This window comes from Bos taurus, chromosome 6 (genome assembly GCF_002263795.3).
Source record: "Bos taurus isolate L1 Dominette 01449 registration number 42190680 breed Hereford chromosome 6, ARS-UCD2.0, whole genome shotgun sequence".
Taxonomy (NCBI): domain Eukaryota; kingdom Metazoa; phylum Chordata; class Mammalia; order Artiodactyla; family Bovidae; genus Bos; species Bos taurus.
The window spans coordinates 101,937,826-101,964,676 of NC_037333.1; the positions used below are offsets into that span (position 1 = coordinate 101,937,826).

General features: G+C 45.0%; 1 protein-coding gene across 11 annotated transcripts in view; it reads left to right on the forward strand.

The window, feature by feature from the left end:
* Positions 1-26,851, forward strand: part of AFF1 (ALF transcription elongation factor 1) — a 197,222-nt gene that overhangs the window by 85,155 nt on the left and 85,216 nt on the right. For 5 of the 11 annotated variants that reach the window (XM_059887671.1, XM_059887672.1, XM_005208211.5 and 2 more), the window contains 2 exons: positions 10,857-10,980; positions 11,376-12,296. The exons of 2 other annotated variants lie outside the window; for them this stretch is intronic. In XM_059887671.1, the coding sequence (XP_059743654.1) occupies positions 10,857-10,980; positions 11,376-12,296 (1,045 nt within the window). The remainder of the gene's footprint in view (positions 1-10,856; positions 10,981-11,375; positions 12,297-26,851) is intronic. 4 more of the 11 variants (XM_024993466.2, XM_010806300.4, XM_005208213.5 and 1 more) reach the window with 1 other exon arrangement.

Here is a 26,851-nt window from a genome sequence, read left to right on the forward strand (position 1 = left end):
GTGGTCTTTATAACGAAAGAGGGAGACGTAACTAACTGGTCAGCTGGCAGATTTTTCTCTAGTGAGCCTGGAGCCAGGAGTACTTTCTGTGTGTCCTTCCAATCGACTTCAGCTAAGTTCTGTCAAGGGCCTCGCAGGTGACTCAGCTGGTAAAGAATCTGCCTGCAATGCAGGAGACCTGGATTCGATCCCTGGGTTGGGAAGATCCCCTGGAGAAGGGAAAGGCTACCCACTCCAGTACTCTTGCCTGGAGAATTCCATGGACAGAGGAGCCTGGCGAGCTACAGTCCATAGGGTCACAAAAGAGTCGAAAATGACTGAGCACGCGCATGTGCGCGCACACACACACTCAGTCAGCACTTTAGGGAACCCTGCTCAGAGACAAAGTTTTCTGAAATTTGTTAGTAACGTGTTCTCAGAAAGTGAAAGTGAAGTCGCTCAGTTGTGTCCAACTCTTTGCGACCCCATGGACTGTAGCCCACCAGGCTCCTCGGTCCATGGGATTTTCCACGCAAGAGTACTGGAGTGGGTTGCCATTTCCTTCTCCAGGGGATCTTCCCGACCCAGGGATCGAACCCAGGTCTCCTGCATTGTAGGCAGATGCTTTACCGTCTGAGCTACCACGGAAACATGTTCTCAAGTAACATTAAAAACAGATACTTTATTGGGCTTCCCTGGTGGCTCAGTGGTGAAGAATCCACCTGCTAATGCAAGAGACACGGGTTCAATCCCTGGGTCAGGAATATCCCCTGGAGAAGGAAATGGGAGCCCACTCCAGTGATTCCTGCCGGGGACATCCCATGGACAGAGGAGCCTGGTGGGCTATAGTCCACGGGGTTACTAAAGAGTTGGACACGACTTAGCAAGTCAATAGCAACAAAGTACTGCCGGCATTTTCGGGAACGCTTCTTAGAGACTGAGCTTACTGAGATTTTTCAGTAACAGGAAGATTTGTTCTCGTTTCAAGTAACACTAAAAAGTTTAACGGCTGGATGATGTGCATCGTTAAAATCTTCGGGCTTGGGAGTGATTTCTTTTCTGTGGTATGGTTTGTGTAACTGTGTCATTGACATGATGGCCTTCCTCGGTCAGTACTGGTTTTTTTATTTTAAAAATGTGTTTGGAAGGTATGGGCTTGGTGCACTGTATCATGGAGTGCCTTAGCCCTTCTGTCTCCTCGCCCCTCATCCTGCTTTGGTTGGGGCAGTGCATCCCTTCCCATACAGCTTCCCCCACACCCCACCTTTTTTTTCCCCACACACCTTTTAAGACCGTTTAGTGAGAAAGGCAGCCTCCTGTTCTTTCCTATCTACAGGGTAAAACAATGCCCCTCAAAATATGTTTATACGATTTATTTACTTTTTATTTTTTGGCTGTGCTGCAGGGCTTGCAGGATCTTAGTTCCCCAACCAGGGATTGAACCTGGGCCTGCAGCAATGAAAGCTTGGAGTCCTAACCACTGGACCAGCAGGGAATTCCCTCTATGACTTAGTAAGCACAAAATGGGATATAGTTGACAGTACTCCAAGTAAAAAATAGCAGCTGCTGGTGTTTGAACTTTGAAACAGTCTTCAATGCAGTTTTATGAGGAGGCATCAGTAATGCTTATTTAGCATTATCTGAGACTTAATCCAGGATCCAAAGTGAGTTTTCAGAGGTTCCAGGGAGAGTTATTGGAGAAGGGCATGGCAACCCACTCATGTTCTTGCCTGAAGTATCCCACGGACAGAGGAGCCTGGTGGGCTACAGTCCATAGGGTCACAGAGTCGGACACAATTGAAGCAACTTAGCATTCATGCAAAGGGAGGGGTTATTGCCAAAAAGATCACCACCCCAGTATTTCTTTACTGTTGATCTTGATTTGGTATGTGGTTATGAGGTTCTTTTGGTTTTAATTAGAACTTTTAATTTTACAATGATTAATGAATACTTCCTTGTGAAAAGCATGTTAAAACAGAATTTTAAAGCAAGATACTCCCTAAACCCTGCCCCACTACCTCCTGAACACTACCCACTACCCCTCCCCTCCCAACCCTGATCTGGTGTTCTTTCTGGATAGAATTTTGTAAAGTGTATCTTTTCAGACCTTTGCTCCACATTAACATGCCTGCAGAAGCACCTGGCAGATTGATTTTGAAAAGTAAATTAGCATGTCTCTTATCAGAGAAGTGGATTGAGTCATTTTTTTCCCTCCTAGTTTGCCCAGCCGAGGCTGTCTCAATCTAAAACTTGAAGAGTGTGCCTTTAAGGTATATAAAGTATCTTAAAGGTTGATTGAATTTTGCAAAATGGAAACACATGCAGCTCTTTTGGTATTTTAATGAGGCTGAGTGTTTTGTGGCAAGCAGTCAGTTTGAGATGATCCCCAGGAAAACAGCTGTGACATTGTGCTATTTTGTCATTTCACTTTGGCCGATACTGATTTTTTAAAATATAAAGACAGATTTTCTTTTAGGATTAAGTCTCTGATTTTTTGTTTTTTTTTTTTTTTCTTTATATTTATTGTGTGTGTTAAGTGGTAGGAGAGGTAACGAAGGGGAAATCCTTGCAAAGTTTAGCTGAGTGGTTTTTATTATGAGAAAGCCTGTTGTGAATTCTTCCACGTGCACAGAGAGGGTGATGAAAACGTGCTTCTTTCTTTGAGGCCAAATTTCTTCTACCTTAATACGTGGAGCCACTTTGATTTCTCACTTTAAAATGTCTTTATGGGGGGAAAAAGGTCTTTATGGTATGGTTTAAGGACAAGAAAAAGGTTGGACATTTGGTTTGTAAAGCGAGATATTCAAACTGTTCTCTGATCCCCGGATTGTAGGAATAGAGGACATGGAAACAAGAGGGCCAGAAGATGGACTTGAAAATCAGTAGGGGTGACTTTCAAACAATGGGATTGGCCAAAAAATTTGGGTATTTGTGTAAGATGTTAGAAATTGGAATGAACTTTTTGGGCAACCCCCGAAAGTCACTCACACAACGAGTAAGCACCCAAGCCTGCTGTCTTTTTTGCCCGTCATCTGTGACAGAGGTCTCTGCTCTCTAAGCCAGTCGCCTGTCTTCTGTGCGTTTTGCTCTGTCCTTTGTATGTTCGAATCAGAAGGGCATAGAGCTTCGCAAAACAGTGAAGGCTCGTTCCTTTCGAGAATGAACACACCCCATCGATTTCCGGATTTCCCTCTTCGACACCCAGGAAGATAAATACACAGGAGAAACGGCGCTGTGTCCTCTGAGGGAGAATTAAACCTTTCAACGTGAGTTGGTCACATCCATCATAGGGAGGTCTGTGCGAAGTGACCAGTCAAGGGTGATAAATGGGTAGTCAGCTGTGCACGGCCTGCCCCATGGGCCGAGTTGCCATGGCAGCGCCCGGTGGCATTCAGCCCCCTGAGTGCCTAACCTAGATTAGCAGCAGGGCCCGTGGGCTCAGCCAGGGAAGGTGCCTCCAGCCAGACGACGGCAGTGCGCCTGGCACTCCAGGCCCAGCCCAGGTCTTCCATCCCCTTCTTCCACATAGGCAGGCTCTTTTCCTTATTTAGTGCCAGGGAGCAAGAATGAGGAGGCTCACTTCTCACCAGTCCTTCTGGAGCTGTGGTTTCTTTATTCTATCTCCGTGTTCTAACACAGGGGCCCAGACCCCCAAGGAGAAGCATTTGAAAAGTGGGAGTCAGTCGACCCTGACAGGCCTCAGCGTGGGGTTGACCGAGTGGCTGCTTTCGGGTGCTGACTGGGCAGCTCTGACTTCCTCAGGGGTTTCCCCAACCTCTCTGGAAGTGAGCGCACACTGGCAGCTTTTGGCTCTCCCAGCTTCCTTTAGATTCCTGGGCTCCTTCCTGATGGAGAGGGCTGGAATTCTGTCAGAGGATTGGGGATGCAGCCCACCTTAGCAATGGCTCGTGGATCTCATATGTCACTGCTCTCTCGCCAGGTGCTGGAAATTGAAGCCTGTGGTTTCTTCCTCTGGCGGTCTTTCTAGTTCATTTAATTAAAAAAAAAAAAATGCTGTAGAGGAGGTGGTTTAATGCATTTTGCAGAAATCTTTCTAAGACATTCGCGTCAAACCTTTTCAGACAGTGGACAGCAGTGCATGACCCAAGGACTGGGCTGCTTGTTGTCGCTCAGTTGTGTCCAACTCTTTGGGACCCCCACAGACTGTAGCCCCCTAGGCTCCTCTGTCTGTGGGATTTCTCAAGCAAGAATCCTGGAGTGTGTTGCCATTTCCTTCTCCAGGGGATCTTCCTGACCCATGAATCGAACCGCCGTCTGCTACATTGGCAGGCAGCTTCTTTTCCACTGAGCCATCAGGGAAGCCCCAAGAACTTGGCTACTGCTAAGTAATTCCCTATCTAGGAATGTTTTTGCACACTTTTGGTGGAACTCATGAATATCTGCTGGGTGGTCAGACTTTGCACCCTCCCCCCTCAGGGGCACTTCAGCACGTGGGCTTGTTTTTGAATGCAGTCAACCACTTCTAATCACCATGTGACTTGTTTCTCGCCCCCCAGGTGGGGACTCCTGGGCTGACCAGAAAGTTGGCACTGAGGCCCTGGGAACATGGCCTAGGTCAGCTGACCAGAAGTTAATGGGAGTAGAGCCCAGGATCGGGCATATAATGGCTACTTTAGTGCAAGTTTATTTACAGCCTGTTCTTGAAAGAAATTAACATGAAGAGCCCCTGAACACATTAGAGATGACTTGAGAATCCAGACGTTATTATGGGGTCAGTGACCTTAAATCTGTAAATTAAAAAAGGCTCTAACATAAGCATTGTAGCACAGATTTTATAATTTGAAGAGCAACTTCATGCTGGCATTCCCCCTTCCACCATCTTTTTTTCTTAGGCAGGGACAGATGTGTGTGAATACGTTTAACTGAACATGTGTTTTATGGCTCCAAGATGTTCCACCGGCAGGCATAATACCTGAATTGTTGATGTGTACCTCTCTGAGACTAAGGGATTATAAGAAATTACGCATGATGCATGCATGCTAAGTTCAGTTCAGTCGCTCAGTTGTGTCTGACTCTTTGCGACCCCATGGACTGCAGCACGCCAGGCTTCCTTGGCCATCACCAACTCCCAGGGCTTCCCTGGCCATCACCAACTCTCAGAGCTTGCTCAAACTCATGTCCATCACGTCGGTGATGCCATCCAACCATCTCATCCTCTGCCGCCCCTTCTCCTCCTGCCTTCAGTCTTTCCCAGCATCAGGGTCTCTTCCAATGAGTCGTACTCAGGAGTGCTCCATCGTGTCCAGCTCTTTGCAACGTGCCAGGCTCCTCTGTCCATGGGATTCCCCAGGCAAGAATCCTGAAGGTGGGTAGTAATTTCCTTCTCCAGGGAATCTTTCCAACCTAGGGATCGAACCTATGTCTCCTGCAATGGCAGGTGGATTCTTTACCAATGAGCCGCCTGGGAAGCCCAGTAAGAAGTTCTGACTGCTTATACATTAGCACGGTTTAGCATGCCTTTTTGTTCTGTGCATTTGAAGGCAGCCTGAAAGCTTTGCTAGCTAAGCAGTAGTTCAGAGCACAGGCTTTGGTATCGGGCTACCTGTACTTGAATTTTCAGGTCTACCATTTAATATTAATAATAGCAAGATCATCTCTGAACCCCCCCTCCCTTTTTTTTCTACCTGGGGAACAGAGTTAATGTCTCCTTCTCACAGAGCAGTTGTGAATATAAAGTAGACTGATGCAGTGTCACTAAAGCAGTGCCCGATGATTGGCCTGGGCTAAGTGAGGGCCGTCCTTGGCTCTGCCCCTCTCAGCCTCACTGTTATTTCTCTGGGTGAACCTGAAGCAGTTATAGAGCCTCCGAAGAGTGTGCTCTCTCATATTCTCCAGAGCCACGTAGAAACTTGTTCAACGTGCAGGCTTCAGGTGCCGCATCAGATTAACTCAATCAGAAACTCTGGGGTCGGGTCTCTGAGGTCTGGGTTTGAACAAGTCCTCCCAGTGCTTCTGACGCTCACTGAAGTTTGAGCACCTCTTGTCTAATGCAGAGAGGCATGAAGAAATCACTGAAGGGGAACTCGTCCCTTGGTGTCTGCTGGGTATGGTGCCAGGACCCCCTTTGATATCAAAATGCTTGATGCTCAAGTCCCTCATAGGAAATGGCCTCCTATGGTCCCTCCAAGTCTGAGAGTTCCTCATCTCCAGACACGAAGGACCAGCTCTAAGGCACTTGATGTGAATAGTGATCAAGTCTAACAAGACTGATGTAGGGATAAAGTGATCCTGTGAGAGCAAGAATGCATCCCTCCCCCCACTTCATGCCAGAGGAAAAACTGCCACCTTTAATTAAGAGAAATGGTAGTCAACTTGTAATTATTCAAAGGTAATTACAGAGTTTATGAATCACGTAGGGCATTTACTGCTTCCTAAAATCCCCTCATTTAAAATTCTTCCATCCACCCCCTCCTTGCTTGCACCTTGATTTAAAACCAGTGATGTGTAAGATGCTGAACAATGGTTTACTCATGTTACTCACTGAGTTAATGTTTTTAAAATGTAAACTTCCCCCGATTTCAACAGGAAACCAAGAAAAAGAAGATATTCATGAGAAAATGTGCCCGACGACTTTAACAAATCATTCCTTAAGCCACTGGAAACTTCGCTGTTGTTCAGTCACTAAGTCTTGTCTGACTCTTTGTGCCTCCACGGACTGCAGCATTCCACCCTCCTCTGTCCTCCACTATCTCCTGGAGTTTGCTCAAGTTCACATCCATTGACTCACTGATGCCATCCAACCATCTCATCCTCTGCTGCCCCCTCTTCTTTTGCCTTCCATCTTTCCCAGCATCGGGGTCTTTTCCAGCTGCAAACTTAATAAGTAAAAGCCGAGTAAACCGGAAAGCCACTGGTATGACTGGCAAAATCCTGTTAGTTACAAGAAAGTAGACGTTCTAGAAAAATGAGGGCTCACAGTTTGCCCTGTGTTGTCTTGGGGCTTAGACTGGTCACTTCCTGTCTCTTCTGCCTTCCTCTGCCCTGCCCAGGGGCCTTGGTGAGCAAGACCCAAGAGGGAGTTGCCCAGCAGACAGTGTGGGTGAGAGTGAGTTTTCTCTCACCAAGTTTAGACCTCATAAAACTCATCCTACCGGTGACACCTGGGATGGCTTTTCCCCACCTCACTAATTTGGGGTTTCTTAGTTGAAGGGTGATGGTGAATAAGAAAAAAAATACTCAAAAGTTCATCTCAAAACTGACATAGGGGGGAAAAAAGCGCCCATTAAAGTCTTTTAAAAGCCTAAAGGAAAAAAAAAATTGCTATAATATTACATATGTCTGCCAGTGAAATCTGGGTGTGTCTTTTGAACTTTTTTTTTTTTTTTAATTAATGAAGTAAAACCTTTAAGCAGAATCTTTAGTAGAGTTTCTTCCCAGTAGGAGTTATGCGCCTCAGTTTTTGAATCATGAGCCAGTGTTCGGAATTTTGTAAAATCGGGTTCTTCTCATTATTTATGTAGCAGCTTGTATTATTTTGGAATGAAAATCTAGAAGCGTGGTAAAAACACTAACTGCTGAGATAAGACTGAGATGATCGATTTAAAACACTTTTCTAACTGTAAACCAGTGTAGCTTGTCTTCACGTGCACGCAATTGACGGGAAACGTAAGCAAGGACCCTGAGCAGCCTACTAGTTAAGGCACTGCTGTTACACATGCTCAGTGTTCAATCCAGGACTGAGAATTTTGTCATTTAGGGTTCCCTTTTTTAAGACAAAGGTAGCAGTTACTCAGAAGTGGGCAGAGCTCTTATAACAGAGCCATGGGCCGTGAACACTCATAAGCAAATCAGGCTCTAGAAACTCCACTGATGTAACCAGCAGAATCAGACAAGGGAAAACTCCCTGTGTGAGGAGAATAGCAAAGCAGACACCCTTGCAGAGCTGCTTCCCCTTCTCCGTGCACCCGTGTAGGGTGTCTGTATCAGGTAGCTTTGCAAAAGAGAAGCTTGGGAATTCAAGTGGTATCGAGGACTTGTGATATGCCCCAACCCTCCCTGCAAACAAAGTGCTCATGAAGCAAGTTTGAAGGAAAAGCTACTTTTTCATCAACCCTCTTAAACTTGGCTCCCGTAGTTGGATGTTAATGCTACGTGGTTCTTTTTCTTGCTGTTTTTCAGCCAACAAGGATCACCAAAATCATAAACCAATTGCAGGAATTCTTGAGTGGCCAAAAGGTCCATTGTGCCGCTCTCACCCAGACATGAGTATGTCTGACGTGTGTGAGGTTCAGACTCTTATTAAAGAAGACTCCAGAAGCCAGTTTCTGGTTTAGTTTTCCGTACGTTGTCTCACATAATTGTTCACATTGTTGTTCTCTTAAAATCTGATATCAAAATACCCCATCATCTAGGAAAAGTTTGTGCTATCGTGGTCCAAGCAGGTAATTCTTCACTACATCCCAGTGAATTCAACCAGGGAGGTTAGCCCCTGCCACGCCACCCCCCAGCCCCGCCCCAACCTATAGATTGAAAGCCTATAGAAACAGCAGAGTCATTTTGTAGTGATTATAATTTTTTAAACACTGTTCTTACACGTGTCTTTCAGAGTTATATTTTAAAAGTTACAAGTAATACACTGTGAGCATAGTGACTATTTTTAAATTAAAAAACATTGAGTGTTTAGCTTTTATGCAGAGGGCTCTGCATTAGCACCAGGAGACAGAAAAATATGAGAGGTTCTATTATGATGGGTCTTCCTCTTTTCAAGGGGAAAGGGGAAAAGAGAGGGAGAACCACATGATATATCGTCAGGTGGATTGGAGGAAGCCTTGAGGGTGGGTGAAATTGGAGTGACTCCAGATAGTTACTGGTAGTTGGAAATCGGGGCTAGTGTATGTGGTTGAGAGAGAAGCAGAAGAAATTCATGTAATGCAAATGAAAGCATCAAAGTCCACAATATCACTGAGGAGCAGGGAGTAGTCTGATGTGCCTGGAATATAGAGGTGATTTGCAGGAGAATCATGCTTTGTGGGTACCCTGGTCCTGGAAGAATTGTTATCCTTCAGTGAAAGAGGGTTCTGGGGGTGGGGGGATTAGAACAGGAGGGTGCCCTTGACCAGGTGTGTTTGGGAAATGGACAAGGCTGTCAGGTAGAATGCACACTGTGGACCAGCTGGCAGGCAGCAAGGTCATTTTGGGGTCGATCTAGATCATGGGGAAGTTTTTAATGCCAAAGCAAGGGTTGAGAGTTGATTCTGCAGCAGCAAAGGGCCGTTGAACACTTGCTATTTTAAAATACGGGTAGTGACATGAGAACCAGAGCCTTAGGTCCTATTTCTTTCTGCAAGAAGGCTAAATTAGAGGGATGCAATGTAGGGGAGGCAGGGAGACCAGTAAGTAGGCTCAGATCAGGGAAATCAGAGAAGTCCTGAGAGAGGCCGAGAAGGGGATGGAGGGTCGGGTGTCCAACAGCAAGGCTAGAATTCCTAAGGCACATAGTACCTTGGAGAGACAGCTGAATATTTTTTGATTTATTCAGATAATAAACTGGGGTTTCCGTAGATATGCTAAAGCACATCTATAAGGGCAGAAGTCTTCCCATAGTTCCCCCACCCCCCCCCAGATTTTTTTTTTTTTTTTGGCTGTGCCGGGTCTCCCTTGTTGCATGGTCTTTTCCCCAGCTGTGGTGCGTGGGCTTCTCACTGCAGTAGCTCCTCTTGCTGTGGAGCCCGGGCTCTAGGGCATTCGGGCTCCAGGAGTTGTGGCTCCCAGGCCCTAGAGCACAGGCTCGTAGTTGTGATTCACGGGCTTCCTTCCGAGGCGCGTGGGATCTTCCTGGGTCAGGGATCGAACCCATGTCGCCTGCACCTGACAGGTGGATTCTTCACTGAGCCACCAGGGAAAGACCCTTCTTACCAGTTCTTATTTTCATTATTCTTACATACCACATGTGCGGTTGGGATGGCCTGGCCTCAGTTCTGACCTAAGGCAAGCCCACTTCTGGTTTATACGCCAAAACTGCACTCTTGTGGGTTTCCAGTTTTTGTAATTTGGTTGACAGATCTTAACCCCTTCTGTGCCAGGGCTGATGATTTAGGATACGTTTTTATGTGGTTTAAATTGGGCCATCAGATTATAGGTTTCTCCGTGGTAGAGCTGACATCTAAAATCGGATTTTCCCATCCTTGACACTTGAAATGAGAAATAAAAATTATCTTTTCAGGTTTACATGCTAAGACACTTCCAGGAGAGTGGGCTGAAAAGAAAGTAAATGCTGTTTTGGGTGCCTGGTAATCTTTTAATTATGAAATAAGCCCTTTGATTTTAATCTTCCAAAATGTACAATACTGATCCAGGAATAAAGTTCACATCCTGCTGACTTCTTCAGATGAAAAGCTTCCACCTCTACCTGGTATTTTGCAGACTGGAAGCAAAAATATCATTAATCTTGTCTCAGTTCCCCCACTGACTATAAAAGACTGTTCTGTTTGGAGTCAGTCCTGAGCCACAAAGGCAGGCGGGCAAAATGAATGCTTAGGTTACCAGAGCCAGGACCGGAGCTGGGGGGTCACAGCCAGTTAGTTGACTGTGGCCTTAATCTAGGAGCAGGATGAGACACTTGGGCTTTCTTTCTTTCTTTTTTTAGGATTTGTTTTTATTTATTTATTTGGCATGCGGGCTCTTTGTTTCGGCATGTGGGATCTGGTTCCCTGACCAGGAATCGAACCAGGCCCCCTGCATTGGGAACTTGGAGTCTTAGCCACTGGACCTCCAGGGAGGTTCCCTTGGGCTTTCTTTAAATCCGCTCTCTGTTGTCACAGCTTTTTGAGCTGTCCTTGCCTCCCTCACAAACGTGCGTGCGCAGCAAAGCTTGGATACTGATAAACTTTGTTTGTGTTCTTTTGTGGCGTCTGAAGCAGCTTGTACAATGAAGACAGAAACCTGCTTCGAATTAGAGAGAAGGAAAGACGCAACCAGGAAGCTCACCAAGATAAAGAGGCATTTTCTGAAAAGATCCCCCTTTTTGGAGAGCCATACAAGGTATTTCTTGAATACGGGAAAGTCTGATTTATCAGCATGTTTGACTTTGTGTTGAAAGTGAGTCTGAACAAGGGTCGCAACTGTGGAAATAAGACAGTTATCCTAGAGATTGTTTTTGAAGACAAAATATAAAAGTCCTCTGAACCTCATTAATCAAATTGATCAAAGTTTGTGGTTTTCTTTTGTAATGTTCGTCTCCTGTATTTAGTAATATTTGTCCATGGCAGGCTTCTCAACAGGGGAATTGAGTTAAAGTTGCATGTTAAATTCTGTGTTACACGTTATATTGAGATGTTTCTTTTCTAACGGCATTATGTGACGTGGTTTACTAAATGGTGATTTCTCTTCTCCTTTTGTCCCTTAGTATCTAACTCTGTTGTCTTCTCTTTTTTCAGACAGAGAAAGGTGATGAGCTATCCAGTCGGATACAGAACATGCTGGGAAACTATGAAGAGATGAAGGAGTTCCTTAGTAGCAAGTCCCACCCCCAGCGCTTGGATGCTTCTGAAAATAGGCTGGGGAAGCCGAGATACCCTTTATTTCCTGAGAAGGGGAGCAGCCTTCCACCCCACTCCTTCCACACCAGTGTCCACCACCAGCCCGTTAACACTCCTGCCTGTGGGCCACATCCTGCTGGTAACATCGGCCACCACCCAAAGATGGCGCAGCCAAGAATGGAACCAATGCCAAGTCTCCACGCCAAAAGCTATGGCCCACCGGACAGCCAGCACCTGACCCAAGAGCGCCTCGGTCAGGAGGGGTACGGCTCTAGTCATCACAAAAAGGGTGACCGCAGGGCTGATGGAGACCACTGTGCTTTGACGACAGACTCTGCTCCGGAGAGGGAACTTTCACCTCTGTTCTCTTTGCCTTCCCCAGTCCCCCCTTTGTCACCTGTACATTCCAACCAGCAGACTGCTCCCAGGACGCAAGGAAGCGGCAAAGTTCCCAGCAGTAGCAGTAGCAATAAAGGCTACTGCCTGGCCAAGTCTCCCAAGGACCTAGCGGTAAAGGTGCACGATAAAGAGACCCCTCAAGACAGCACAGGGGCAGTGGCCAGCCTTGGGGTAGCCCCTCCTCAGCCACCTTCTCAGACCTTCCCCCCACCCTCCCTCCCCTCAAAAAGCCTTGCAATGCAGCAGAAGCCCACGGCTTATGTCCGGCCCATGGACGGTCAAGACCAGGCTCCTAGCGAGTCTCCTGAACTGAAACCCCTGCCGGAGGAGTACCGGCAGCAGACCTTTGAGAAATCAGACTTAAAAGTGCCTGCCAAAGCCAAGCTCACGAAGCTGAAAATGCCTTCTCAGTCAGTCGAGGTGAGTGGAAGTCCACATCTGGGGCGATTTCTGCGGGAAGGAAGATTTGAGGGGGTAGTTTTCAGGGCAGGGGTGTCCGTGGCCTTTGTAGAGGGAGATTCTTTCCTGGCTTTAGGATCTTGTTGGCACGCAGAAAACTCAGGTCTGAGGTGGATTACTGATGACAGATACTGAAATGTGATTTGTAGGAGGTTTTGAAAAATCTTCTTATTGAGCCGTGATTTACATACAGTAAAATATAGAGCTGGTTAGAGGACAGCTTACTCTGTTTTGAAAAATGTGTACACCTCACAAATGTATATGCCTGTACGACCCACAACCCAGTCAAGGCAGAGGACTGTTGTATCATGAAAGTCTCAGACAGGTTTTGAGCTGTCTTTGATATTTTTGACTTTGTGGTGTGGGGGGGTGGCACTGACTTCATTAAAGAAAATATAAAGAAAAAAATTGTTCTGGTTGATAGATCCTCTGTCCCAGTTAGTTTTTCTTCAGATCCAAACCATAAAAAAGGGAAAACAAGAGGTCAAAATGTTGAAGGCAAAGTATTAATTTTTAAAGATTTGTTCCCTGTATATGGTAAGAAACTTTGAAACTAAATTTCTGTTCTATTTTATTTATCACGTATGAAAGAAGAGTCGGGGTGTGGTGACATCTCATTTGAGAGTGAGTCACAAATATAATACAGAACGGTATTCAGCGATGGCTTTTTGACGAAACCAAAACAGTCTTTTTCAACAAAGGAAAAATTCCTTTTTCTGCTCTTTTGACAAATGGCAGTGCGGTGCTTGAATGAGGAGAATCAGAGCACCCGTCCTAGCGCTGCAGTTCTAAATTAGCACTAGTTACTCAAGTTCACATTCGTAGTGCAAAGTGAAACGTTTGAAGTGCATTTATTTTAGCACTTATCTGTTAAAGTAAAACCTGTGGTTCAGTTGCATGTATAGACATTCTAATTTGCATATCCATTGCCCAGAGATGTGTGTGCACACACGTGTGTGTGCACGCGCGCGCGTCCACATACCAGTTTTATATAGTGTTGGAAGGTTAAAAAAAAAAGAGAAAATGACTCCAGGATCCTCAGCTGGAAAGATAACCCTTATCTTGAAGGAGGAAAATCTGTTTCTTTGTGACTTCAGCTTTTGGTTTAGAAGAGGTTGGGGTTCCGGCCACAGTTAAGTCTTGAGCTGGAGTGTCTCTGGATATCTTCGAAATGTGACTGGTTTTCAGGTTGAAGAAAAATTAGAAATGGCCGGGGGTGGGGTGGGTGGCGGGTGGAGAGGATGGTAGAAATGACCAAGATGGTAGAACTTTCCCTTTAACCCTGTAAGTTACACACATTCACTGCTGTGAGGCATTTATTGAACATTTTGTGCTGGGATGAGCGGTGGGGAAGAGCGGAGAATGAAGGTGGAGAAGAATAGAGGTCTTCTCTCCTATGGTCAGTCATGTCTGACTCATGGTGATCCTGTGGACTATAACCCGCCAAGCTCTTCTGTCCATGGGATTATCCAGGCAAGAATACTGGAGTGAGTTACCATTTCCTCCTCCAAGGGATCTTCCCAACCCAGGGATCCTTAACCACTGGGCCATCGGGTAAACCCCTATGGTCAGTCAGCCCTCCTTATAATTCAGAAAAACGTATTGGAGTTTTCTTCGCTTTATTTATCAAATAAGGTCTGTTATATTTTCCTAGTTTTTTTTTTTTTTAAAGTTAAGGGGACAATTTGACTTTTATTTTCCTTCCAAAAGAAAACTAAGCAACTAAATTTGCTTTAAAACAATTTTAAGGCAAGTTAACAAATATTTGCATTGTCTACCAAGTGCCCAGTCATATGGGTAAGCCCAAGGTGGGTCCCTGCCCCAGAGAGAAGGCAGGCTAGCATGATGGTCAGCCTACACACACGACACAATTCAGGAGCTGTCTGCTACTAGGTGCGTAGAGAAAGTCTCACACTTCAGCCTTAAGATTGTGAGCCCATGTAAATTCAGCCAACAGGTTTTCCTGTAGAGTTCTTAGGTGAGAGGGTGGCAGATAACGTTTTGCTTTATTGGTTTAAAGAAAAAAAAAAATGATGAGGCCAGTTGAGATGTCTCCAGGGTCTTAAAGCTCCTTGGACTTAATACATATTTCAAACATAGGGCCGCATTAGATGGCCCTTGCATATTTTCTTTTTAACTTGTTTTTAATTGGGTAATTGCTTTACAAGGTTGTATTGGTTTCTGCCTTAAAACAACACGAATCTGCCGTAAGTGTACATATTCTTGCATATTTTCTGAGTGGACGTTTGGAACGAACAAAATCCTCCATAGATTTGGTGATAAGAGAACGGGATTTTCTTTGTTTTGTTTTGTTTTTGTTCTGCTATCAACAATGAGTAGATGTAAACGGTCTTCAGCCTGTGTTTGTAGTCAGCCTTCATTTTAACATAGTAGCTCCGTCCAGCCTTTGGGCGGGGCTGTCAGGCCAGTGGCAGCTGTGGTGCCAACTCTTGGAGCCCCTGGCAGTGTGGGTGGCATGGGAGGATGGAACTGAGGCTTGGGCAGATGGAGGGCTCTGGGCAAAGAACTTGTAATGAAGGGAAGTCAGTCTGGGGAGCAGGAATACTGGTGCTCTCTGGCTAGATTTTAGATTTGTTTTTAGCTCTTTTAAGTAAGATCTTGCATTTCACAGACTTACCATTTATTTTCTGTTCATAGACCCCATAAGATGACAATTCTTTATGGTTTTTAAGACATATAGATTGGATTTAAAAATCTCAAATTTTAGTATTCTGGTGAATCAAAGAAAAGCATAGAGGGTGGGGGACAGGAAAAAAAAAAAAAAAAAAACAGCAGGGAGCTGACCCCAGAGCAGGCAAATTCTGAATGTAGAACAAGAAAATAAGCGACTGCTTGGGCTGTTGGTGGCCTTGGTACAGAAGCACAGAGAATACCAGGGCGGAAGGGGAAGTTGGCTGTTGATAGAGCTACGGGAAGAGCCATGGGCATGGCTCAGTGGTTTTCCTTTATTTGCTGAGTTTGTCTTAAGGCAGATCGGAGGACGCTTCCTTTCCTGGCTTTCTGAGCATGAGGGTTTTGAGGTTTGTTTCTTTGTTCCCCCTTCCCTATTGCTTCCATCAAACTGTGTTGTTCAAAATGGACCTAAATGGGAAAGTCATCTTGTCTGCTTGGAGTCCTTTATTCTCAAACCACATACATACATATGAGTTCCTTACTCATTTCTGTCCTTCCATTTCATGGGAAACACTGGGTTTGTATATTTTAGTTGGTTCTCCTAGAAGATGGTATTCCTTTCTGGGATAAGTCATGCTCACAGTTAAAACTTAGTCTTTCCTAAAATCCTACAGGGAAAAAAATTATCACAGGGTCAACATTCTGACTAAACAGAGGCCAGAGCACACAGTCTGTGCTGGGTTTTTCTCTGGGCATGTTGGTTTTAGTTTTGTGTCAACTGGAAGATGTATAGTGGCTTGAAATGACCCATCTGAGGGTACAGCCAGAACTCTGCCATCGCGTGTGGATGCCTTCCAGCTGTAGAGTTGCCACTTCAGAGATGGAGCTGCCCAGATGCAAGGCTGAGATTCCTTTCTAGTGCTTTTCTACCTGAAGTGAACAAATGAGAGTGAGAGGAAAACCAAGGCATCTCTGTGTGAGTGTTCCTAAGCGTGGACCTTGGGCCGGAGGAGTTGTGCTAAGAGGCAGGACCTAGGAAACAGACATTTTACTGAAAGGGAGAATTAGAGTAAGCGGAGGTAGGCATGTTAAATTGTGTACTGGATTCAGAATATTAGAATTTTATGACTAAACCTACAGCCTTGCAAATAAAGCATAGAAGGGTGAAGGCACTTAATTTTGCTACAGTTTAGTTAGTAGCAGAGCCAGAGCTAGAACTCTCAGTTCTACTGTCTTTCTACTTCTGCTTTTTAAATCTGCATGGAGCAAGGAAGGATCTATTTTGGGGGTTGGGGTGGGCAATGCCTTGCAAAATCAAATAAGATATCCCTCAGTCATTCTGACTCTTTTCCACCCCATGGACTATAGCCCACCAGGCTCCTCTGTCCCTGGGATTCTCCAGGCAAGAATACTGGAGTGGGTTGCCATTTCCTTCTCCAGGGGATATTCCCGGCCCAGGGATGGAACCCAGGTCTTCCGCATTGCAGGCAGATTCTTTACCATCTGAGCCACCAAGGAAGCCCCAAGTCAGAATGAGAAGTAAATCAGAAAGAGAAAAACAAATATCGTGTATTAACACATATATATGAAATCTAGAAAAATGGTACAGATGAACCTATTTGCAGGGCAGGAATAGAGATGCAGACAGAGAGAATGGATGTGTGAGGGGAAGAGGGGTGGGGTGAACTGGGAGATTAAGATTGATGTATATTCACACTATCCTGTGAAAAACAGCTAGTGGGAAGCAGTTGTATAGCACAGGGAGCTTAGCTTGGTGCTCTGTGGTGACCTACATGGGTGGGTTGGGGTGGGAGGGAAGGTGAAGAGGGAGTGGATGTATATATATATATCTGATTCACTTAATAGTACGGCAGAAACAAACACAATATTGTAAAGCAGTTATACTCCCTCAGAAAAAAAATACTCACGGAGACCACTGGAGGCTCTTGAGCAGGAGAATGATATATCTACTTTCTTTATTTTTGGAAGGGATCACTCTGGCTTCTGGGTGGAGAATGGCTTGGAGGGACAAAGGTGACCGAAGTGGGGAGGCCAGACTGTGGGGTTAGGAGATGCCGGTGGCTTGGAGTAGGATAACGGCAGTGGGTGTGGTGAGTCGCGGACAGATTCCAGGGCTTTGTGATTGAATGGAGATGTGAGTGGGCTTGAGGTGTGAGTGAAAGTGAGACATCAAGGAAGGATCTATTTTGGGGGGGGTGGTGAGTGGGGGCAATGCCTTTCAACAAAATGGGATCTTAGTTCTCTGACCAGGAATTGAACCCTTGTCTCTTGCATTGAAAGCTTGGAGTCTCAACCACTGGATCACCAGGGAAGTCCTGAGGAAGGCCCTATTAGAAGGGTTTGGATGGTGAGATGATACCTGCTCCAGAGATGGAGTTGACCTGGGCCTAACAGGTTTGGAGGGAAAACCAGGAGCTCTGGGTAGATGGTGCATTATGTTTGAGATACCATTCAGTATCTAGGTAGACAGGACATATTGACCATGGTCAGTAGTAGACCAGCCCAGAGAAAACATTAAGACTGGGTGTTTGTGGAGGGGTAAGAATCACAGGATTGGAAATAAATGAAATGGAGCCAGCATTCGATAAGCACGTGGCACAGGTCAGTCAAATGGGGAAAATAGGAAAGGGGATGACAAACCACTCCAAGAAGTCCGGAAAGGCAGCATCTCAGCATGAGCAGTGGCCTCTGGTTCAGCCCTGGGTCTTGGGACAAGCATGAGCAGAATTTGCCATCTGCTGGGACAGAGCCTCCAGCAGCCAGGGACCGGCTCTCAGGAGGGGAGTCGGGTCCTCCAGAGGAGAGCCTTTAGTTGCTTGGCTCAGTGGGCTCATTTTAAGGAATTTATCTGTGGGTGTCATGGTCTTGCTCTTAAGACATTCATGACTCTATGGTAGACTTTTCAGAACAACTAATACAGAAGTTCACGTTGGTCACTGGGACTCCATTTTGAACCACTTGACATAGCTTAAATCCTGAAAGTTTCACACAAGATGAATGGAAATCATAACACAAAAGAAATCTCATCTTAGCACTGGAAATCAATTTGGGCTGTGTTTGCGTGTAGTGAGGGTTTGAAGTCTGGGGACCAGGCAGGTGCAGCTGAAGAGGCCTGCAACCAGACCCTCCCTGGGTCGGTTCTGCAAGCTGTGGCAAGCTCAGGGGTCAGAGGAAATGGGGTCCTACTGGGTCTTTGGAAACAAAAAATCAAAGATCATCTTGGAAATGTTGAGAATGTGCTTATAGATGAGGGGAAATTATAGGTTTCTGTTTTTTTCACTCAAGGTTTGATGTGTATGTGTAAATATTTCAAGTATCTTAATTTGTGCAAATAAGTCCCTTTGGAACGCAGCAAGGTTCACTGTCAGTTTATTTATTTATTTTTTCACTGTCAGTTTAAATTTGCTTCTGCTTCTACCTCCTCATATGGTCCTCCGTCATTCCCCTCTGGAGAAATCTGGCTTTGAAATGTGATGAGTTTCTCATTTCTGCAAAGCAATTGCTCTTTGCTGTGGCCTCTCATGACATCATTTGGGAACATTTTCTGATACCAAATCCTTCAACCTCCTTTCAAGACTCAGGTGTCACCTGCAGCTGTGAATTCATTGTTGGACTACCTTAATGCATGCGATTCTTAAATTACACCTACCATTTTAAGGAAACTGCCGGCCTTGTACTATGGAGTAATCCATAGTGGAAAACTGTGATAATGATTCACTTTGCGTTCGTGCATACAGTCTTCCCTACTTTCATGTTTAGCTCTCTTACTATCTTAAACCCTGAAAAGAGGAACTTCCCTGTTATGAAATGAACTAACCCCTTAAGAGGTTCACTTCTGCTATGTTGATGGTGTATATCCTGCTCAGAGTATTGTTACGTTCCCCCGCTTCCATGTCCCATCATTAGTTCCGTACTTTAATATATCTTCAACACCTAGTGTATGGCAAGCCTGCTGCTGAGGATGGGGTTACAGTGGTGGGCAAACCCCAGGTGATGTCTGTCCTCTTGGACCTTAGCTATCTAGTTAGAAACTGACACTATTCAAATAACCACTCAGATCAATGTGTAAGAACTATGGCAGGTTCCATTAACCCCATAATATAAGGGACTCTAATCTAATTCTATAATATAAGGGAATTTGCAAACTATTATTTTTGGGACTGCCCTGTGGCGTTAGTGGTCAAGAACCCACCTGCCAGTGCAGGAGATATAAGAGATCCCTGGGCTGGGAAAATCCCTTGGAGAAAGAAATGGCAACCCCCTCCTATTCTTGCCTGGAGAATCCCATGGATGGCAGGAGCCTGGAGGGCTACAGTCCATGGCTTTGCAAAGAGTGGGACACGACTGAAGTGACATAACACAACACAAAAACTATTATAATCCCCATAAAGGGGGATTGTGGCTTAGAGTGTAGGTGCTTAGGAAAGAATCCTCAGGGGAAGTATTGAGTGAGATCTGAATGGTGAGTGGAACTGAAAAAAGTGAGGAGTTACCTTAGACCATGTGACCCGCTATAACAAAATGCCGCAGATTGAATGGCTTGTAAACCATAGACATTCATTTCTCACAGTTCTGGAGGCTAAAAGTCCAAGATCAGGCCATCAGCATGGTCATGTTCTCATGAGGGTTTTCTTGTGGGTTCCCAGACCATGCGTTCTTGCTGCGTCCTTACGTGGTGGGAGGGACTAGGACTTTCTCTGAAACTTCTTTTCAAAGGCAACAATTCCATTTCTGAGGACTCTACCCTTACAACTTAAGCATCTCCCTGAGGCTCCCACCTCTTACTGTCATCACCTTTGGGAGACAGGATCTCAGCCTGACTTTTGGGGGCACATCAGCATCCAGGCTATACAGTAGGTGTGTTAGGAGTTAAACCGTATCAGTATTCCAAGCAGAGGGCAAGTGTGTGCCAGTGGTTTATGCTGCGTGATGTACAGAGACTGTTAGAAGTTTTCTTGGGTTATAAACCCTGGACTGTAGATCAAAGGGAATTTGTGCATTCATTTTATGCATTCATTCTGAAACTCAGTGGCAGGTTTGAATCACCTGGGGGAAGCTGGTTAAAAATACAAATGTCTAAAAATAAAAATTCCTGGGCCCCATCGTAGAAAATTCAGCAAGTGTACAGGTGGACTCAAGTGTTTGTAGCTGATTCTCATGAGGTTTCTTCTAGAGCCTGGAAATGAAACTGTTTCAGAAGGACTGATAACAAGCCGCAAGAAGTTCAAGAAAGGCCCCCTGGTTTTGGGGTCTCCCATGTGGACCCTGAGAGCAAAAGATCTGCTGAATTGATGAGTCTGCTTGTGCTGAGCAGGACATGAGAGGAACCACAGGGAAGAAATAAGGGACTAGGGTCCCCAAGCCTACATACACGCTTCCTCTACAGCTCATGTGTATGTGTGTTTTTTTCTTGTTTTCCTTGCATGCTAAGTGACTTCAGTCATGTCCAACTCTTTGTGACGCTATGGACTGTAAGCCCACCAGTCTCCTCTTTCCATGGGATTCTCCCAGCAAGAAATACTGGAGTGGTTTGCCATGCCCTCTTCCAGAGGATCTTCCCTGCCCAGGAATTGAACCCGTGTCTCTTCTGTCTCCTGTTTTTTTTTTTTTTTTTGGCAGGTAACACCACCTGGGAAGCCCTTTTTTCCTTGAATCTCCAACATATTCAAGTTCATGGGGGAAAGTAAGATTCTGATACAAACTTATTTAGCCCCATTCAGTTTCCTAAAATTATTCGTATTACAGTAGCTCTTTTATTGCAGATTTAAATTAGATTCCATGAGCTGGAACTCAGTTAACTTGGGCAGACCTATGTGACTTAACATGTTTGTGAGGAAAATGATGGCAGAGCGAGAAAGGTTGTCTGTGTGCACAGTTCTTCGAGGACGTTGAGAGTCTGAGGCAGAGTACGTTCTATTTATGAGAAATAATGAATAGTGACTAACCTGTATCTGCTTGGCTAAATTTTAGATCCCCAAATATCTAAATATAGACGTTTAAAAATAGTGGCAAATGACTGACAGGTTTGAGTTGAAGCTGCAAACAGGCTAGACTAGACCTGCAGACTATTTTGTTTTGCCTATATAATGTGTTTTTTCTTTTTTTCCTCCCCTTTGAGCTAGTGTTTACAAAATGGAGAAATCTGGTGAAAAATCATATTTTCTGTTTTGCCAGCTAGAACTGAGTAGATGCTGCCACCTTTAATTTCCTGATTCTGGCTTTTTTTTTTTTTTTTAGTTTGAAGAACCTCTTTAAACTCTGAAGGAAACATTTTAAATAACAGAAGCAAAATATTTTTGAAAAAAGAACTCTAAAATTGCTAGAAGTGAGTTGGTGCAAAGAATAGAATTGCTTACAGAGCAAGAAGAAAGCCTACGATTGAACCTGGAACATCTTTTTGGGTGGTATTAACTGGAGTTGTTTTCTTCGTAGGTTTTACTTGCCTTCTCATGATGCCAGAAGTACATTTGGTACCAGGATAAGAAATTCCTGTTCCTCTTTGTTGTTTTCACACTTGAAATGTTTGTGGAGGGTTATTGGATCCCCCCTGGGTCCCTCATGCTGTGCCTCTGCCAAGGTGGAGACGTTCACTGCTTTATAATCTTTCCAGGCTGTGTGTTCTCCCAGGCTCTCACATAGCCACCCGAGTCATTGCAGCTCTTCTCTAGATTAATTGTGTTTTATTTTCAGCCAGCTGATAATCTTCAGGGACAGAAAACCAGATATTCCAAGGGGAGTCCTGTTGATGACCCAGTTAGCGAGCGATCTTGACTGAGGCTGTTTTGGAGGGAGTGGCCCATATGCATGAGATATTTAAGCAGCATGCCTTTAAAGAGAAGATCTTACTTCATGTTATCATAACAAGTTTAGTTTTTGGCCTTGGGTTTCTCCTCTCTAGTTGCCAAGATTTTTTGAAAATCATTTTCCAAGGTTAACTTTGCAGCACATTCACATTTTCCAAGAACTTTCTAAGCAGTTCTACATGAATGTTGTTCCTTTTTAATTGTTGAAATCCCAAGGTCGACCATTCTCCTCTCCTCCCCGCACACCCCCCACTGCCTTCCCCCATGCCGCACACAGATGCTCAGGGTCCACACACATCATTAGATTTTTCTTGAGCCTCATTTTATTCCCTGTTTAAGCTTGGCCTACTTTTTCTCTGCTTTTTTCTAACCCCCTAACCCTGTGGTAATTTGTCAAGCCCATTCTAATCTCCTTAATCCCTTCGGCTGAAAGCTTTTGAGGTTTAATGTTTTAATCTAGAGGCCTCAGTATTTAAGTAATTAGAGGTCCTACTTCTAGCTCTGTCCTTTAGATAAATCACCCTAGGGTTTTTTTTTTGTTCCAACTTATAAAAAAAAGAACTCCGAAAGTTCATATTGGGCGAGACTAAAGCCTTGCATTGCATGAATTAAGAAAGAGCATGCTGTGCCCTTCCAAGTCCCTTCGTGGATTCTCCTTTCCCTTACAGCTCAGTTTTTAAAGCACTCCACCCCAAAGCAAATGTTTGCTATTGCATTTTAGAGAGAGAAAACATTTAGTAGAATCTTATGCTATAATTAAAGTTTCTTATGTTACTTCCAACATTTTTTTCCTTCACATGCCTGAGAACATGTTAACTTGTTTAAAAAAAAAATTATTTCTCCTATTGCCAGATAGTCTGGACATTCTTGCAAAGTGTTAAAAACCTTTTCTGTCAGGAACAATTTAGACCTAGAAGGATTCACTTCTTACATTCTAGGTTTCTGTCATTTTAGTCAACCATGTTGAAACACCCTCTAGATACAAAGGGGAGCTGCTAAGAAAGACTTTTTAGTTTTTTTTGTTTATAAAAAATAAGTAAAAGACAGTCCATTGATTCCATGCCATAAAACATATAAAGTATCACCAGTATGAAAGGAAAATATGGAATTACTAATTACCGTCGTGTAATGTTCACTGTGGTCTTGCACACTTATGATAGGGACTGCTCCAAACGCTTTCTATGTGTGAGCACCATCACTGTCCCTTTTTAGTGAGAGATTTACAGAGATGCGGAGAGATTCATTTGTTCCATGTTTACCCGGGCAGTGAGTGCTGGATCTAGAATTCAGATCCTAGTAGTTCAGCTCGAGTCGACGCCCTTAACTGTGACACCTATGTTATACTGACTTTGAAAAGAGGAAGCTGCACAGTTATTTTTGTGAGTTGACTTCTGGAGCACTTTGGGTATTGGCGAAAGTATATTCCAAGCTCAAGGATTAAGGAGAGAGAAGACATAAAGACAGGAAAGGGTGTGAAATCTAATAGAAGTAGCTGGACCTTTGGTTCAAGGAGATTGGTTGGAGGCAAAGGAACTCGACCTTGCTGTGTTGTCCATTTATTCTTCTGGACAGTGGGGCCGTGGATGGATGGCCATCCTTATGAAGTGCTTAAACTAGTACTAGATACATAGTAAGAGCTCAGTAAGTGGTGGTAGGTGTGATTAGAGTTGAAATTTGAGCTGGACTTTCAGGAACAAGGTGAGAAGTTAGTGTTGAGGAAGCATGAAGACTCAGAATATGTTCCTGGGTATTGGAGTGTAACTTGAGTGTGTAGGTTGGATCAGATCAGAGGGACCAGGAGTGCCCAGGTATGGTTTTCAGAGGTGAATAAAGCCCTAAATATTTGATGTTCTAATGTTAAACAGATGAAGAGCCTGGGGAAAGAGAGCATTTGCTTGGGGTTTTTCGAGCTTTTAAAAGCTGGTTTGCCAAGGCGAGCATCCTGCTCACCCCTGAGCAGCCACCTTTCTCAGAGTTTGGCAACACCTGGTGTAAATATTTCACTTTACAAAGCGTGTGTGTGTGTGTGTGTGTGTGTGTGTGTGTAGTCATCACGCCAGTTGTGTCTGACTCTTTGTGACCCCATGGCCTGTAGCCCACCAGGCTCCTCTCTCCATTTTCCAGGCAAGAACACCAGAGTGGGTTACCATACCCTCCTCCAAGGGTTCTTCCCAACTCTGGAATTGAACCTCCGTCTCCTGCGTTAGCAGGGAGATTCCTTACTGCTGAGCTACCAGGGAAGCCCTTACAAAGCTTATGCACTCAGAAATACTTGACTGCCTCCCCCACCCCATCCCCCTTTTAATTCCCCAAGCCCTTGTGTATTTGTTTCCTCTCGATTGTCACAGCAACCTTGTGAGCCGGGCAGGGCACTTGGCAGGAACCACCATCTAACATGCCATGGAACCAAGTCGCTAAGAAGTTTAATGATCTAAGCTCGTAAGTGGCAGAGCCGGGGGCCATAAAACCAGGACCCTTGCCCTCTGGTTCTCATACTCTTTCTGCCACACAACATGTCTTCTCTGGAGTCATGATCCTTTGTGTAACACTTTGAACAATGCATTAGGAGTGCTCTGTTTTTTTGCCTGGCCCTGCATTCGTGTCGGCATCTGACAAATGCACGTGTTGGGTGGCACAGATGATTCAAACGACAAGGTGATTCCAGCTCACATGGTGGCAGCCATGTGGCTTGCTCTGAGGCCTTTAAGTTTGCTTCTACTGTTTAGAGGAGGCAGTCACCAGGTATAAATCTCAGTCCCACCTACGATGACTCAAAAAAAAATTCCACATCCACACCCACCAGTTCGCTCTTTCCTTTTGATCTCTGAGAAGGAGGTGTTCTTCCTCTTGCCCGGCCACCTGCACACCCTTTCTGATTGCCTTACATCTTTCTCCCGTCACCTGGCTCTTTCCTAACAATCTGTAGTTCCATCCAGACCTTTCCTAGCTGAAAAGGCAAAACAAACCCTTCCTCACTGCGGTGTCTTACTCCGACTGCTTCTTTCTTGTTCCCTTCACAGCTCAAGCGCTGGAGACAGAAGTAGGTAAACACTCTGCATGCTTGCTCTCTTCCCATCCACTTTCTGAACCCAGTGCAGGCTGTGCGCCTCCACCCTCTACCCTCCGTGCCCGGGTCCCCGGTGATGGCCTCCTAGATGCCCAGGTCCAGGAGTGCGCTTGAGCATAGCCTGCGTGACCTCTTTGTGACGTCCTACACTACTGGCCACCAGCCCCGCATGCACTGCCCATTTGTGTTCTCTACTCTTTCTTCTACCTCTTCAGTCGTTGTTCAGTCGGTAAGTGGTGTCCGATTCTTTGCAGCCCCGTGGACTGCAGCGCGCCAGGCACCCCATCCTCCACTGTCTCTTGGAATTTGCTCAGATTCATGCCTGTTGAGTTAGTGATGCTCTCTAACCATCTCATCCTCTGCCACCCCTCTTCGGGCATGCTCCAGTCTCCTCCAGAAGCTGCCTGTCCCACCCCTTCTTCAGGATCTGCCCTCAACCATCTTTTCTCTTTCTTCAGCCTTTCTCTGGTTAGTCTCATCTCCATTCAGGGCTTCAACTCTTGAACCACTGATGACCACCAGGTTATTTTTCCAGCCTGAAATTCCCCGAAGTTTTCTGAGCTCTGCCTCCTTTTATGTCCACTGCTCACTAGGCGGTTCTTATAAATGTTGCAGCAGCATCTCACAGAGAACCTGAGCGTGGCAGGTTTCACATCTGCCTCCCCTGGACCGCTTCACATACACACACACTGAGCTTTCTCCTCCTTCCTGGGTTGTCTGTCTCAGTTCCTTTCTGTATCTTCTGCTTTATCCCCCTGGCAACCCAATTGTACGGGGATTACTTTCTAAATGTCTGTTGAAAGTTTTTCCTTTTCTGCATTCCTCACCACCCCTTTAGAGTTTAGCTTTTCTTTTTTAAAAATTTATTTATTATTTATTTGGCTGCACTGGGTCTTCGTTGTGGCACTTGGGGTCTTTGATCTGCATTGCTACACGTGGGTTCTTTCTTTCTTTAGTTCATTACCGCATGTTAACTCTTAGTTGCAGCATGTGGGATCTAGTTCCCTGACCAGGGATTGAATGCAGGCCCCTTGCATTGGGAGCACAGAGTCTTAGCCATGGAACCACCAGGGACATCCTGTGGTTGAGCTTCTTGTCACTTATTTGAGCTCTCACAGCTTCCTTCTAACCTGTCTTCCTGAGTTTTTCTTCAAACCATCTGCCACACTGTTCCGCATGATAATTATTATATGAAAGCCGGATCAAGTTGTCCTAGTTTAAGATCCCTTGGAACCTCTCCATTGCCTCCAGAAAAAGAACCTCCAGTTCCCTTCTTACCTGTCTTTCCAGGTGTGGGCAGGGGCCCTCCCAACCCAGGGAGACTGTTACCCAGGCTCTTGAGCAAGGATTTCCCCTTCTGCTCCTAGAGCCCATACCTCCAGCCTTAGCACTTCTCCTTGGCCTCGTTTTGAGGGTGGGGTTCACTGGTCTCATACGCTTGTTTGTCCTTTGTGTTCAGCACAGGTGAGGACTGGAGCCAAACAGGGCAATTTCCTGCCTATGCTCAGCTTGAGAGTTCTTATCCAGTTTACTTTGATCTGGCGTCTGAAAGATCACCTCTAATAAGTGTTTGTTGGAGGAGAAGGGGAAAACAGTTCGCTATGGCACCGAATTTCCTGTTTTAGGACACTTAGACAGGCAGCAGGCACTAAGTTCAATATTTTTTTTAGCGAAATTGTTCGAGTTACCATTTCCAGCCTGTTTATTTCCCAGGTCATTCTAGGCATTGTTGGGTGTGGATTTGAAAATAAGCAGCGTAATCCGATTAGTAGGTGTTCTTAGTAGAGTGCCAGCCTTAAATTGCTGTGCTTTTCAGTATTGAATTTAGAGATTAATCAGGTGGTTTATGTACTAGAAAAATTGAAAAGTAATGATTTTTATGTATCTGCTGTGTATATAAGTGCTTTGCACTAGTTTAATTAAGACTCTAGATTTCCTTTAGTGAAAGTGTTAGTTGTGTCTGACTCTGAGACCCTATGGACTGTAACCCT